This window comes from Pristiophorus japonicus, chromosome 13, assembly GCF_044704955.1.
Source record: "Pristiophorus japonicus isolate sPriJap1 chromosome 13, sPriJap1.hap1, whole genome shotgun sequence".
NCBI lineage: Eukaryota > Metazoa > Chordata > Chondrichthyes > Pristiophoridae > Pristiophorus > Pristiophorus japonicus.
In genome coordinates, this window is record NC_091989.1 from 134,475,516 (window position 1) to 134,490,785 (window position 15,270).

Consider the following 15,270-nt stretch of genomic DNA (forward strand, 5'->3'; position numbering starts at 1 on the left):
CAAACTTGGCTACATTACACTCGGTCCCTTCATCCAAGTCATTAATATAGATTGTAAATAGTTGAGGATCCAGCACTGACCCTGCGGCACCCCACTAGTCGCTGTTTGCCAACTGAAAAATGACTCATTTATCCTGACTCTCTGTTTTCTGTTAGTTAACCAATCCTCTATCCATGCTAATATATTACCCCCAACCCCGTGAGCTTTTAGAAACATAGAAACATAGAAAATAGGAGCCGTAGTAGACCATTCGGCCCTTCGAGTCTGCACCGCCATTCAGTATGATCATGGCTGATCCTCTATCTCAACACCATATTCCCGCTTTTTCCCCATACCCCTTAATGTCTTTTGTTTCTAGAAATCTATCTATCTCCCTCTTAAATATATTCACTGACTTGGCCTCCACAGCCTTCCGTGGTAGAGGATTCCACAGGTTCACCATCCTCTGAGTGAAAACCTTTCTCCTCATCTCGGTCCTAAATTTCCTAGCCTGTATCCTGAGAATGTGACCCATTGTTCTAGACTTCCCAGCCAGGGGAAATATCCTCCCCACATCCAGTCTATCCAACCCAGTCAGAATTTTATATGTTTCAATGAGATCCCCTCTCATTCTTCTAAACTCCAGTGAATATAGGCCTAGTCGACACAATCTCTCCTTATACGACAGTCCTGTCATCCCAGGAATCAGTCTGGTGAACCTTTGCTGCACTCCCTCTATGGCAAGTATATCCTTTCTTAGGTAAGGAGACCAAAACTGCACACAATACTCCAGGTGAGGTCTCACCAAGGCCTTATATAACTGTAGTAAGACATCCTTGCTCCTGTACTCAAATCCTCTTGCAATGAAGACCAACATACCATTTGTCTTCCTAACTGCTTGCTGCACCTGCACGTTTGCTTTCAATGATCGGCATACAAGGACACCCAGTCCCTCTGTACATCGACACGTCCCAAGCCATCACCATTTAAATAATACTTTGTCCTTATGTTTTTCCTACCAAAGTGGATAACTTCACATTTACCCATGTTCTACTGCATCTGCCATGTGTTTGCCCACTCACTCAACCGATCTAAATCGCCTTGCAGTGTTTTTGCATCATCCTCACAACTCACAATCCCATCTAATTTTGTGTCGTCAGCAAACTTGGAAATATTATATTTGGTTCCCTCATCCAAATCATTTATATATGTTGTGAATAACTGGGGCCCAAGCACTGATCACTGTGGTACCCCAATAGTCACTGCCTGCCACCCCGAAAAAGACCTGTTTATTCCTACTCTCTGTTTCCTGTCAGTTAACCAATTTTCAATGCATGCCAATACATTAACTCCAATCCTATGTGCTTTAATTTTGCACACTAACCTCTTATGTGGGACTTTATCAAAGGCCTTCTGAAAATCCAAATACACCACATCCACTGGTTCTCCCTTCTCTATTCTATCAGTTACATCTTCAAAAAACTCCAGTAGGTTTGTCAAACATGATTTCCGTTTCTTAAATCCATTTATTCCTGAGCTAGCACAGCTTGTTGTTTTTAAACCAGGTTTATATTTTTATTTAACGGAAAGTAGACGCTTGGCGTCCGGGCTGGTCGGAGAAACTGGCAGGCCTGCCATTGGCTCCGTGTTTTGACAGCTCTGGGGCCGAGCCGCGGATCGATGTCTCTGCGCTGGGTCGCTCCGGCCGATCGACGTGCCTGAGCTCGTTGGCTCCCCCTGCCGGAGCGGGAGCGCGGATTCCATGATGCGCGTGGCCGCGCGCCGGCTCGGTTGTGCGGACGCGCGCGCGCCGACTCCATTGTGCGGGTCAGAGGCGCGGAAAATGGGCCGGAAACACAAAAAACACAAGTCGGACAAGCACGCACCCGAAGGTAAGAGGCGCCGCACCGAGGTCCGAGCAGCTCCCGCACTGACTGCGGGCCGGAGGAGAGGGGCAAAGGAGAGAATAAGATGGAGACTGAATTCCCTCCAGCACCGGCTTCTGAGCCTCTCGCCTCAGTTAAGTGGCGGCACGGCGGCCGCAAACCATTCCCGCAGCGCGTTAGCGGCTGTACGCCTTGGCCCAGGCGGCATTGAGTCATTTGAAAGGGTTACTGCGGCTGCGGGCAGTTGTCCTGGTCGCTTACTATGAGAGCAGCGATTTTATTTGGCTTTCTCTGGCAGCCCTGGGGTTGTTTTCCAGCAATCGGTGGGATGCTGATTGGTGGAGACGCAGCAATGTTGCTGATGTGAGGTGGCAGCTTCCCCCAACTTGGGGAGCGGAGGAGAGGTCGATCAAAAGCAGGATTTATGCTGCAAGGGGAGCAAAATCCCATATTTGGTTTCAAAAGGTGGCACTAATTTCCTCCCCCCCCCCCCCTCAAAAAAAAAGTAATTATCCTTCGCTATTGGGATAATTCTTCAGCTTGGGGAGAATTTTGGTATTTTTGGTCCGAATTTTACAACAGTATAAAATGACACAATATTCTGAGAATGCCGTGTAATGTCTGAAGTTTTCATGTTCGCTTTACACAATGGAGTCACTCCCAGTGCTGAGACACACTTGGCAGAAAGACAACTGCTTACACCAGTATAATTCAACTTAATTTGTTTTTTAATTCAAGAATGTTAAGTAATAACACACAAAATAAACTAAAGTGGGGGAATTTGGGGAAGATATTAAACACCTACAAAATGGTTCTAGAATGACTGCGTGTTTGCTCACCTAACATCTCCAAATCAAGTTACTGAGAAATGCACACTATTAATTTCCGTTCACTTAACCTGGAATGCACACTTTCTGTAGGAACATACTCCACTTGCTTAAAGCAGGAGTGTTTTGGCATGGGTGGGCATTAGGCAAGGTTTAGGGATCACCAAATGTGCGCAGGGATACTGCTGCATAAAACCAGCTAAAACTGCCCATCTGACAGCATAGAGCATTGGTAAGCTTTCTGTTGCTTCTCTGACTCTGTTCACCCTAACCATTATGGTATTGGCATGCAGGGTTATCTAGAACCAAGTGAATAATCCCTGGCTTGTTACAGGTCTTCACCTCCCATTAATGAGGCAGATTGACTGGACAATCAACCACTCCAACAAATATTCAATTACTAAGAGTTGACTAAGTTCCAATCTTTGATCCTCTGGGCTCAACTTCATCTAATGTTATTGTGGGCCTCAAGCTTCACCCTTTATAAAGTTGTACAATACTCCACTGTCCACAAGTCCCACTCTGCTATCACCTACACACTTGTGGCCCTCTTGGCTCCCCAGCATCCAAGCATTGAATTCAAAATCTTTGTCCTAATTTATAAATCTCTCCTTGCCTTCACTTAACCTTTGCAGCCCCCTCTAGCCCTGCTTACTAGTGCACACCTACTGATTTTCCAAATCTGGCATTGCTCCATCTCCACCTCACTCTGCTCCATCTTCAGTTGTTTTGGCTCTGCACCCTTGAGCACTCTCCCTAAACTCTTTCCTCATCTTCAAAAGCTTCCTCCACACCTCTTTCATCATGGTGTCAGTTAACTACAATTCTATTACTGCTCACTGGCAGTTTTTAACCTCTGAAGTGTTTTTTTAATTTGTTACTGGGATGTTGGTACACAGTCAGCCTTGCCCTTTTTTTCATTTGTTCCTGGGATGTGGATGTCGCTGGCAAGGCCAGCATTTACTGCCCATCCCTAATTGCCCTTCAGAAGGTGATGGTGAGCCGCCTACTTGAAAAGCTGCGGTCCGTGCAGTGAAGGTACTCCCACAGTGCTGTTAGGGAGGGAGTGCTAGGATTTTGACCCAGTGACGACGAAGGAACGGCGATATATTTCCAAGTCCGGCTGGAGGGGAACTTGGAGGTGATGGTGTTCCCATGCGCCTGCTGCCCTTGTCCTTCTAGGTGGTAGAGGTCGCAGGTTTGGGATATGCTGCTGAAGAAACCTTGGCGAGTTGCTGCAGTGCAACATGTCGATGGTACGCACTGCAGCCACGATGCACCAGTGGTGGACGGAGTGACGTTTAAAGTGGTGGATGGCCAATCAAGTGCGCTGCTTTGACCTGTCGAGATTCTTAAGTGTTATTGGAGCTCTAAGTGGAGAGTATTCCATCACACTCCTGACTTGTGCCTTGTAGCTGGTGGAAAGACTTTGGGGAGTCAGGAGGAGACATCTGCCGCAGAAGACCCAGCCTCTGACCCGCTCTTGTAGCCGCAGTATTTATGTGGCTGGTCCAGTTAGGTTTCTGGTCAATGGTGACCCCCCAGGCTCTTGATGGTGGGGGATTTGGTGATGGTAATGCAGTTGAATGTCCAAGGGTGGTGGTTAGATTCTCGCTTGTTGGAACTAGTCATTCCCTAGCACTTGTGTGGCGAGAATGTTACATGCCACTTATCAGCCCAAGCCTGAATATCATCCAGGTCTTACTGCATGTGGGCATGGCTGCTTCGTTATCTGAGGAGTTGCAAATGGAACTGAACACTGCAATCATCAGCGAACATCGCCATTTCTGACCTTATGATGGAAGGAAGGTCATTGAGGAAGCAGCTGAAGATGGTTGGGCCGAGGACAATGCTATGAGGAACTGTTGCAGCGACGTCCTGGGGTGAGATGATTGACCTCCAACAACTACAATATCTTCCTTTGTGCTAGGTATAACTCCAGCCAGCAGAGAATTTTCCCCCGATTCCCAATGACTTCAATTTTACTAGGGCTCCTTGATGCCACACTTGGTCAAATGCTGCCTTGATGTCAAGGGTAATCACTCTCACTTCACCTCTGGAATTCAGCTCTTTTGTCCATGTTTGGACCAAGGCTGTAATGAGGGCTGGAGCCGAGTGGTCCTGACGGAACTCAAACTAAGCAAAGGTGAGCAGATTATTAGTGAGTAAGTGCCGCTTGATAGCACTGTCAACGACACCTTACATCACTTTGCTGATGATTGAGAGTAGATTGATGGGGCGGCAATTGGCCAGATTGGATTTGTCGTACATTTTGTGGACAGGATATACCTGGACAGTTTTCCACATTGTCGGGTAGATGCTACTGTTGTACTGGAACAGCTTGACTAGAGGTGCAACCAGTTCTGGAGCACAAATCTTCATCACGACAGCCGGGATGTTGTTGGGGTCCATAAAACAGCTTGACTAGAGGTGCAACCAGTTCTGGAGCACAAATCTTCATCACGACAGCCGGGATGTTGTTGGGGTCCATAGCCTTTGCTTGATGCTGAGCCGTTGCTTGATGTTATGTGGAGTGAACCGAATTGGCTGAAGACTAGCTTCTGTGATAGGGACCTAAGGCTGATATGGATCATTCACTCCACTTCTGGCTGAAGATGGTTGCAAACGCGCCTTGTCTTTTGCACTCGCGTGCTAGGCTCTGCCATCATTGAGGATGGGGATATTCATGGAGCCTCCTCTCCCCGTTAGTGGTTTAATGGTCCACCAGCATTCATGACTGGATGTGACAGGACTGCAGAGCTTTGGCCTAATCTGTTGATTGTGGAATTGCTTAGCTCTGCCTATAGCTTGCTGTTTAGCATGCATGTAGTCCTGTGTTGCAGCTTCTCCAGGTTGGCACCTCATTTTAGATGCGCCTGGTGTTGCTCCTGGCATGCTCTTCTGCACTCTTCATTGAACCAGGGTTGGTCCCTGGCTTGATGGTAATGGGGGAGTGAGGGATATGCCGGGCCATGAGGTTACAGTCTGAGATGGAAAACAGATCTGCTGCCCACAACACCTCCTGGATGACCAGTTTTGAGCTGCTCGATCTGTTCTGAATGTATCTCATCTAGCACGGTGGTAGTGCCACACAACACGATGGAAGGTGCCCTCATAGTGAAGACGGGACTTTGTCTCCACAAGGACTGTACGGTGGTCACTGCTACTCATACTGTCATGGACAGATGAATCTGCATCAAGTAGATTGCTGAGGTTAAGAAGGTTTTTGCCTCGCGATCGTTCTCTCACCACCTGTCATAGGCTCAGTCTGGCAGCTTTGTCTTTCAGGACTCGGCCAGCTCAGTAGTGGTACTACCGAGCCACTCTTGGAGATGGACATTGAAGTCTCCCACCCAGAGTGCGTTTGCTGCCCTCAGTGCTTCTTCCAAGTGGTGAACATGGAGGAGTACTGATTCATCAGCCAAGGGAGGGTGGTAGGTGGGAATCAGCAGGAGGTTTTCTTGCCCATGCTTGACTTCATGGAGTTCAGATGCAATGTTGAGAGCGCCCAGGGCGCTCCCTCCCGACTGTATACTACTGTGACTGCTCCTCTGGTGGGTCTGTCCTGTTGGTGGGACAGGACATACACCTAGGGATGGTGATGGAGGAGTCTGGGACATGGCTGAAAGGTATGATTCTGTTAGTATGACTATGTCAGGTTGTTGCTTGACTAGTCTGTGGGACAGCTCTCCTAATTTTGGCACAAGACGTTAATGAGGACTTTGCAGGGTCGACTGGACTGGGTGTGCCTTTGCCATGTCTCAAGCCAGTGCCTAGGTTGATGCCAGGTGGTCCACCCTGTTTTATTATTCATAGAGGTTTGGTGCAGCTGAGTGGCTTGCTTGCAGTCAACCACATTGCTGTGGGTCTGGAGTCACATATAGGCCAGACCAGGTAAGGACAGCAGATTTCCTTCCCTAGAAAACATTATGAACCAAATGGGTATATACGACAATCTGATAGTTTCATGATCGCCATTAATGAAACAGTACTAGCTTTTTATTCCAGATTTATTTATTTGGTGAGATTTGAACTCTGGATCATTAGTCCTGGCTTCTGGATTATTAGTCCAGTAACATAACCACTATGCTACTGTTCCCTTGGGGCTTAGGGCATTTATTACATTAAAAGTCAATATAAATGCAAATGTCATCTTAAAGCCAACTCAAACTCCAAAAAGATCTCTTTTTTTGTGGAGTGAACTTAGATGGCTGACTAGTAACAAAATATGACACGTGATCCAGAATATGATTTATGAAAAAGAGGATAATGTTTACTGTTATCTTGTGAAATCACCCTCCTGCCACCCATAAGGCTACTTGGTTAATTATTTTCAGGTTTAATAAACATTTTAAATAGTTCCATACTATGCTTTGTATCTGAGTGTAGTAGATCTAATGATTAAAGCATTATTGCAATTGGTGCTTCAGTGGTTTGGATTACAGGACAGACACACCCAACTACTGTCTCCATGTTTTATGTTGCTAAAACCAGCTGCTTTATTCTCACAGCAGAAACATAGGCCCAGCAAAAATGTGGGTTGACATTGTTTGGCCAAACTGCACAACTGGATTACACACATCCATTCTTTTTACTGTTTTTTTAAAATAACGAGTTTGGTGACTTCAAGGCTAGAATATCTCATGACTAAGGAAGACTTTAATCAACAACTCAGTAAAGGCATACAGTATATAATTAGTTAAACAATGATCTTCATATTCCAAACTGTACAAATCTGGAACAATTTATGTATCACTATGTCAGGAGGTTCTGTGGCTTCCAGGATGTTCCAAAAATGCTGTGTAATTGGAACAATCACTTAATTCAAGGGGGTTAAGGAGAACCTCAAAGTGAGTTAAATGTATAGAATATTTTATGGAGAAATATTTGAGAAAATGTAATCCTAACTAGAATGGTCTTGAGCTTCACAAATGCACTAAAAATATAAGCAGGATTTATTAAGTTCCTCACTTTTTGAAAAAAAGACCTCCCTGGCCACTGTCTAAGGCTGAACCAAACTGGTCGCAATCTCAGCCTCCCATTTGACCCTGAGCTGAGAGTCTGACCCCATATCCTCTCCATCACCAAGACCGACCTACTTTGACCTCCATAATATCACCTGTCTCTGCCCCTGCCTCAGCCCATCTGCTGCTGAAACTCTCATTCATGCTTTTCTTACCTCCAGACTCAACTATTCCAATGCTCTCCTGACCGGTCTCCCATCTTCCACTCTTCAGAAGTTTGCTGCCTATATCTTAACTCGCACCAAATCCCGTTCACCCATCGCCCGCTGACCTACATTGGCTCCGGGTCCAGCAAGGTCTCGAGTGTAAAATTCTGATCCTTGTGTTCAAATCTCTATCTCTGTAACCTCCTCCAGGTCGACAACCCTCCAAAAGCTCTGTGTTCCTCCAACTCTGGCCTCTTGGGCACCTCCCACTCTCTTTGGTGGCCGTGCCTTCAGCCATCTAGTCCCTAAGCTCTGGAATGCCCATCCCCAAACCCTTTGCCTTTCCACCAAGCACTTGGTCAAAGAGATAGGTTTTAAGCTTCAAGCAGCATCTTAACAAAGATGCTGTTTAAAACCTACCTCTCTGACGAAGTGTTTGGTCACCTGTCCTAATGCCTCCTTCTTTGGCTCGGTGTAAATTTTTGTCGATTATGCTCCTGTGAAGTGCCTTGGGACGTTTCACTATATTAAAGGCGCTAAATGCGAGTTGTTGTTGTTGAAGTGTTGGGTGCAGCCTATCTCCTATCAATCTGGCACAGTACATTGCTCACCCATCCTTGTTTACCCTATAAAGATTCATTGCTCTTATTAAGCAATAAAATTTAGCGCACAGCAGTTTCTTGCCTATAACATTTTTTGGATTATTAAATCACTGCCAGGAACTGTAAAACACTGATCTCCAAAGTGTCCTTTCTACTGCTCCATTTCTAACTTCCCTATCCTCCCTGCTTTGAGCCTGCTTCTCTCAAAACTCCCTGTTGAAATCCATGCAGTTTGGCTTCTCCCCTGGTCAGAGCACCAAGACCTTTGTGGTTAAAGTCTCAATGCGTGATCCCACCTTGTTCTATTAACCTCTCCACAGCATTTGATATGGTTTACCACGCCATTATCATTCACTGACTCTCTTCCATTGTCTAGCCCAGTGGGACTGTCCTCTTGTGTTTTTTTTAATGCCTTCCTGTCCAAATGCAGTCAGCACTCCAGCAATGGCTTCTTTTTAAACCCTATCATCATCACCTCTGGAATTGCCGAAGGATCTATCCATGGTCCCCTCCTCCTCTTCTTCTACATGACGCTCCTCAGTGATGTAATGTGCAGGTGAAGGGTCAGTTTCCAAATATGTGACACCCAGCTCTGACACCTAGCTTCGCCTAGCTCCACCTCTTCCCCCTAGCTCCACCTCTCCGCAAGTCCCCTCAGCCCAATGGCTACTTCTCTGCTGTCTTTCATCAAGTTGTGGGTGAGTCAGAATTGCGTCCAACTGAACATCATGACGACGGAAACTATTGTTTTCCGGTCTCCACCACAAACTCTAAACACTGTCCCTGGCCACCAGCTCTCTGACCCAGATCATGAGCAACCTTGATATTCTGTTAAATCCACAGCCGAGCTTCAAGCTGACACCCTCAAGACTTCCTACTGTCAGCTCAGCAATATCGCTGACCTATTCCTACCTTTCCACCACCTCTTTCAACCTATCCACTGCATCTGTGCAGTCAGAATTCTTATCTAACATCCAGTTTTGAATGAGCCTCAATTTCTTTTACATGAAACTGGCAATACTAAAGTCATCGTCTTCAGCCCCTGTCACAAACTTAATAACCTCGTCACTGATTCCATCCCCCTCTTAGCCATTGTTTCAGGCTGATCCAGACTGTTTGAGGTCACGGCATTGTGTTCGACCTTGAGCTGAGCTTCTGACCCGATACCCTTTTCATCATAAAAAAACGGCAAGTTCCATCTCAATAACATTGCTTGCCTCCATGCCTGCCTCAGCTCAGCTACTGCTGAAACCCTCATCCATGCCTTTGTCATCTCCAGACTTGACTACTCCAATGCTCTCCTGTCCAGTTTCCCATCCTCCACTCTTAAACTTCAATTCGTCCAAAACTCTGCTAACTGTATTCTATCCTGCACCAAGTCCCGTTCACCAATCACTCCGGTCCTTACGTTTGCTCTGCTCCCCCAATACCACCATTTCAAAATTCTAATATTGGAGATTAAATTCCTTCATGGCCTCGTTCCTCCCTATCTGTAACCTTCTCCAGCTCACGCTCAAAATCTCTCTCTGACTCTGGCCTCTTTTGCATCCCCTTCCCTTTGCCCACAATGCATTTAGCCGCCTAGGCCCCCATGTTCTGTAATTCCCTCCCTAAACCCCCCCTCCTCAAAGGCCCTACTTAAAACACAGCTCTTTAACCAAAGGAGTGGTCAGCCCTCCTTCTTTGAATTGACATCCATTTTAGTCAGATTACGCCTCTGTAAAGTGCCTTGGGATGCTTTTTTATCTTAAAGGTACTATTAAATGCAAGTTTTGAACATCAACTTGTTCAAAACTGAGCTGCCTGTATCCTGTCTTGCTCTAAAGTCCTGCTCACCCATCATTCCTATACTAACTGACCTGCATCGATTTGCAGTTCCCCGTTGCATTAAACGTAAAAATCCTCACCCTAAATTCTTCTATGACTTTCCCTCACTCTATCTCTGCAAGTTTCTCCAACCTCTTCTAACTCTGACCCTTTGTACATTCACTCTCCCTTCAGTCCACCAATTGGTGACAGAGCCTTCAGCTGCCCCTCACCCCTATTCTCTGGAATTCCCTCGCTAAATATCCCTGCTGCACTTCCCTCTTCACCATCTCAAAGCCCGTCTTTTTCAGTCAGACCTACCAATTCTCCCACAATGATTCAGGATCCGCACCTTTATTTGTGTTTTTCCCTACCTCTCCATAAAACTCACAGGGACTTTATTTTTGTTAAAGGCACGCTATAAACACAAGGGGGTTGAGTTTCTGTCTTTTTCAGCACATATTCGCCCCCTCAGCCAAACCAGCACAAAGGATCAAGGTATTTTAGCACAAATTACGCCCCCAGATCGAAATAATCACCATTGCTAATTTCCACTAATGGCACCCATTTGCGGGCCTTTAAAATTAAGCTGTTTCTTTAGGTACAAGGACACTAATGGCCACATTTTAAAAGCTTTTATATATTACATTTTTTTAAATTTTACTAAAACTGAATACCAACGTAACTAGCAAATGGTTCTATTTAGTTTTTTTAAGTCATTTTCAGTTATTTAAAATCAGGTTACTCTTAAGGTGAACTAGACATTCTGATTAAAAAGCCTTATTTTTTGTGATAAACCTATTTTCAGCTGTATTAATAAAGCTGCACCAGCTATTAACGATATTAAACTGTTAAATATATCGGAATATTTTTCAAATGCAAAAACATTTTTTTAAATTACTTTCTGAAATACTGTGCGACTGCTGTTTCGGGGCAAATTTTACCGTCGGTGATATGCAAATGAGTTTGGGGGCGGGGGAGTTCTCAAAACTAGCCAATTGAGCCTAAAGCGGAAATCTTGGCCAAGTTATCAATCTGCCGTTTGATAAGTTAACAGTTCTAGATTAGTTTCCACTGCTTTGCCGTAAGATTAACTTCTTTCCCCCATCCCTCAAAATTTCACTGGATAGTGTTTCAGTCTGCTTGGTACCAAAGACTGAAAATCTTTCCCTTTGATGCCATTCAGTACCGCATTGACTGTATTTAGGCCATATTTCTTTTATCAGTTTGAACTTGTTGATTCTCCCCCACTTAAATTTGGAGCATAGCTGTATGCAGGATTGGTCTCTATGAACATTGTTACGGTACAAAATGTCATTGATTTTAAATCACCTAGAATAGAAATAATTGTTTTGAAAGTAGCTCAGATTTACTGGATGTTGTACTGCAGCTGTCATCACTATATTTGCTTGCTAATGGAAGTTATCCTGTCCTCATACAAAATTACACTTTGTTAATTAACTCTAGATCATAAGTACTTGTGTTTTTCTAAAGTGTAAAGTTTCACCTCGCTCATTAAAATATGTAGTCACAATTTTGAAGAATTACCTCTTCTAATTCTAATTCTATTCCCTTCGCAGTCCTAATCTATTCTAACTTCCTAATGGTAGCTTCTTTCTGTGTGGGTAATTAGTACAAGCAGAAACTACAACAAGCTATTCTTCTGTTTTTCAGAATATTCAGATAAGCCTCTGAAGCTGGTGCTTAAAGTGGGTGGAAGCGAAATAACAGAATTGTCAACAGCAAGTATAGGGCATGAGTCTAGTTTAATTGAAGACAAATCTGATCACGACAAACACAAAGAGAAAAAGAAAAAAAAGAAAAAGAAAACTGAAAAGGAGAAACGCACAACTCCAGACGAACGAAAAAGGAGAAAGGTATGAGTTACAGCGCAAAGACTTTGTGCAAAGGCAGAACTTTATATAAACCAAATAAGAACTTGAATTTATATAGCGCCTTTCACATCCTCGAATGGCCCGAAGCACTTCGGTAGAATCAACTGAGCAACCAGATTGTAGGAGTTAATGTGCATAAAACGTTATGGCCTGGATTTTGCATCAGCAGTGCTCGCCATTCATTACTTGCCCACAGAATTTTTTGTGGGCTTTTGCACTGGAACTTCTGGTAATTAGAGAGTCAAAACAGTGCGGCACCTCTACAGGGGATCTGGGACCTGTGTGAACAGGGAAGCAACTGTGTGTCTCCTTAACCAATCAGATTGAAGAATCCTTACTGAGTCACGCAGAGTCGAAACCAGGAAGTGTAAGTTAGAATATTTAATTCAATGCCAAATTATGTACAGAAGTGAAATAAAGAGAGTGAAAGAAAAGTGGGATTAAGAGAGAGATAAAAAGAAAAAGTTAAAAAAAATTATTTAAATATTTTTAAATTTCCAACAATAATTTAAAAAAGAAAATTTTAGTGCCGAGGAGGTTGTTTGGCAGTAATTAAGACTTATCCACCATTAAAAATGATCTTGCACGTGAATGGACAAGACCTAAATTTTTATGGTGTGTTTAGTGGGTATCTAGTGGGTAAGTACCCCAACTTCACGCCCTTCGTGTATTTAAATGCCGAATCTCTCGGCGAGATACTGTGATAGCGAAGCTTCTGGAGAATCAGGGCAACTCAGGCACCCTGATCTCGGTGTTTAAATGCACATGTTCGGTCGCTGGAAGTTGCTGTCCGATTGACTCCTTAATAACGTCACACGTTATTCTTACCACAAATTCCGGGCCATTACGTTCTTTTCGCTTTCGCACTCAGTGCTTTGGGACTTGTTTCTTGATAAGTAGCGATCCAGATGAAAAAGTTAATCTGTTACCTTAAATTATTCCCCTCCCTTTAGGATGAAAAGAAAAAGCGGGAGAAAGAGCCTTCTGCTAGTGAACGGGAAGAGGAAGAAAGGAGTCGATCTCCTGCGAGGTTTGAAATGCCACCAGAAAGGCACATGGCTTCTCCTTTAATAAAAGTAGAAGGTGAATACTTGATATTTAACTAAAACTTTCTGTTTTACATTTTAACTTCTGCACTGTTTCAATGTTAATTGACTTTTTTCATAAATGTAAGGTGGTTTGAGAAAATGTGCAGTTAATATGGGCCCAAGTTTCGAGCCACGCCTAGAACGGTGCAGTCCCGACCTGGACGCCCGTTTTTCACGCCACAAAGTGCGCCAAAAAAAAACCCTCCAGATTCTCCACCTCCCTGCAGGTCCTCTGGCCCTCGGCGCAGTGCAGCAGGAGCTGTAGGGGGCGGAGCCAGGTCTCTGCGCTGAAAACAGTGCCGGGACCTCTGCACATGCGCTACAGTGGGCGTGCATGTGCAGTAGCTCCAGGCGCCCGAAACTGTGTGGGAGGGGCCGAAGCACGCAGCCCCTAGCCCTGGCCGAGTGGCCTCACTGGGGCTGCGTGAATAAGGCTCCTCCCATGGCCAGCTCCTGTTTCCTCCCGACCCGACTCGACTCCGGCTTCCCGCCTCCGGACCGGACCCGACACGACACCCGCTTCCCCCCCGCCCTCGCCCCCGGACCGGACCCGACACCCGCTCCCTGTCGCCGTCGCCCCTGCCCCCGGACTGGATCCGACCTGACCTCCCTCCCCCAGACCTGACCTCCCTCTCCCTCACCCCGAACCGAACCGACCTCCCTCCCATCACCACCCCGACCCAACCCAACGTCACCTACCTGTAAATCTGGTGCTGGGGACAGGCCCTGCCCGAAGTCTTGGGCTCGGGCCCGGCCCGTTCAGCCTCCCGCCCCCTTCTCCTTCCCCACCCACCCCCCCCCCTTCCCCCCCCACCCACCCCAATCTCCTTCCCCCCCACCCCCCCCAATCCCCTTCCCCTCCCCCACCCCTCCAATCTCCTTCCTCCCCCCCCGCCCCTCCAATCTCCTTCCTCCCCCCCCACCCCTCCAATCTCCTTCCCACCCCCCCAATCTCCTTCCCCCACCCCCCAATCTCCTTCCCCCACCCCCCAATCTCCTTCCCCCACCCCCCAATCTCCTTCCCCCACCCCCCAATCTCCATTCCCCCCCCCCAATCTCCATCCCCCCCCCCCAATCTCCATCCCCCCCCCCAATCTCCATCCCCCCCCAATCTCCACCCCCCCCCCCAATCTCCATCCCCCCCCCCAATCTCCATCCCCCCCCCCAATCTCCATGCCCCCCCCCCAATCTCCATCCCCCCCCCCAATCTCCATCCCCCCCCCCAATCTCCATCCCCCCCCCAATCTCCATCCCCCCCCCCCAATCTCCATCCCCCCCCCCAATCTCCTTCCCCCCCCCCAATCTCCTTCCCCCCCCAATCTCCTCCCCCCCCCAATCTCCTTCCTCCCCCCCCCAATCTCCTTCCCCCCCCCAATCTCCTTCCCCCCCCCAATCTCCTTCCCCCCCCCAATCTCCTTCCCCCCCCCAATCTCCTTCCCCCCCCCCAATCTCCTTCCCCCCCAATCTCCTTCCCCCCCCAATCTCCTTCCCCCCCAATCTCCTTCCCCCCCCAATCTCCTTCCCCCCCCCAATCTCCTTCCCCCCCCCCAATCTCCTTCCCCCCCCCAATCTCCTTCCCCCCCAATCTCCTTCCCCCCCCCCAATTCTCCTTATCTCCTTCCCCCCCCCCAATCTCCTTCCCCCCCCCAATCTCCTTCCCCCCCCCCCAATCTCCTTCCCCCCCCCAATCTCCTTCCCCCCCCCCAATCTCCTTCCCCCCCCCCCAATCTCCTTCCCCCCCCCCCAATCTCCTTCCCCCCCCCCAATCTCCTTCCCCCCCCCCCAATCTCCTTCCCCCCCCCAATCTCCTTCCCCCCCCCCAATCTCCTTCCCCCCCCCCAATCTCCTTCCCCCCCCCCAATCTCCTTCCCCCCCCCCCAATCTCCTTCCCCCCCCCCCAATCTCCTTCCCCCCCCCCCCAATCTCCTTCCCCCCCCCCCAATCTCCTCCCCCCCCCCCCAATCTCCTCCCCCCCCCCCCAATCTCCTCCCCCCCCCCCCAATCTCCCTCCCCCCCC

The 15,270-nt window shown here is 47.3% G+C and overlaps 1 protein-coding gene across 1 annotated transcript in view; it reads left to right on the forward strand.

The window, feature by feature from the left end:
* The first annotated feature begins 1,742 nt into the window (after positions 1-1,742).
* brd7 (bromodomain containing 7) overlaps positions 1,743-15,270 on the forward strand; it is a 22,269-nt gene continuing 8,741 nt past the window's right edge. The window contains exons 1-4 of the mRNA XM_070896843.1: positions 1,743-1,871; positions 11,945-12,147; positions 13,119-13,248; positions 13,340-13,397. Of these exons, the coding sequence (XP_070752944.1) occupies positions 1,745-1,871; positions 11,945-12,147; positions 13,119-13,248; positions 13,340-13,397 (518 nt within the window). The 5' untranslated portion in view covers positions 1,743-1,744. The remainder of the gene's footprint in view (positions 1,872-11,944; positions 12,148-13,118; positions 13,249-13,339; positions 13,398-15,270) is intronic.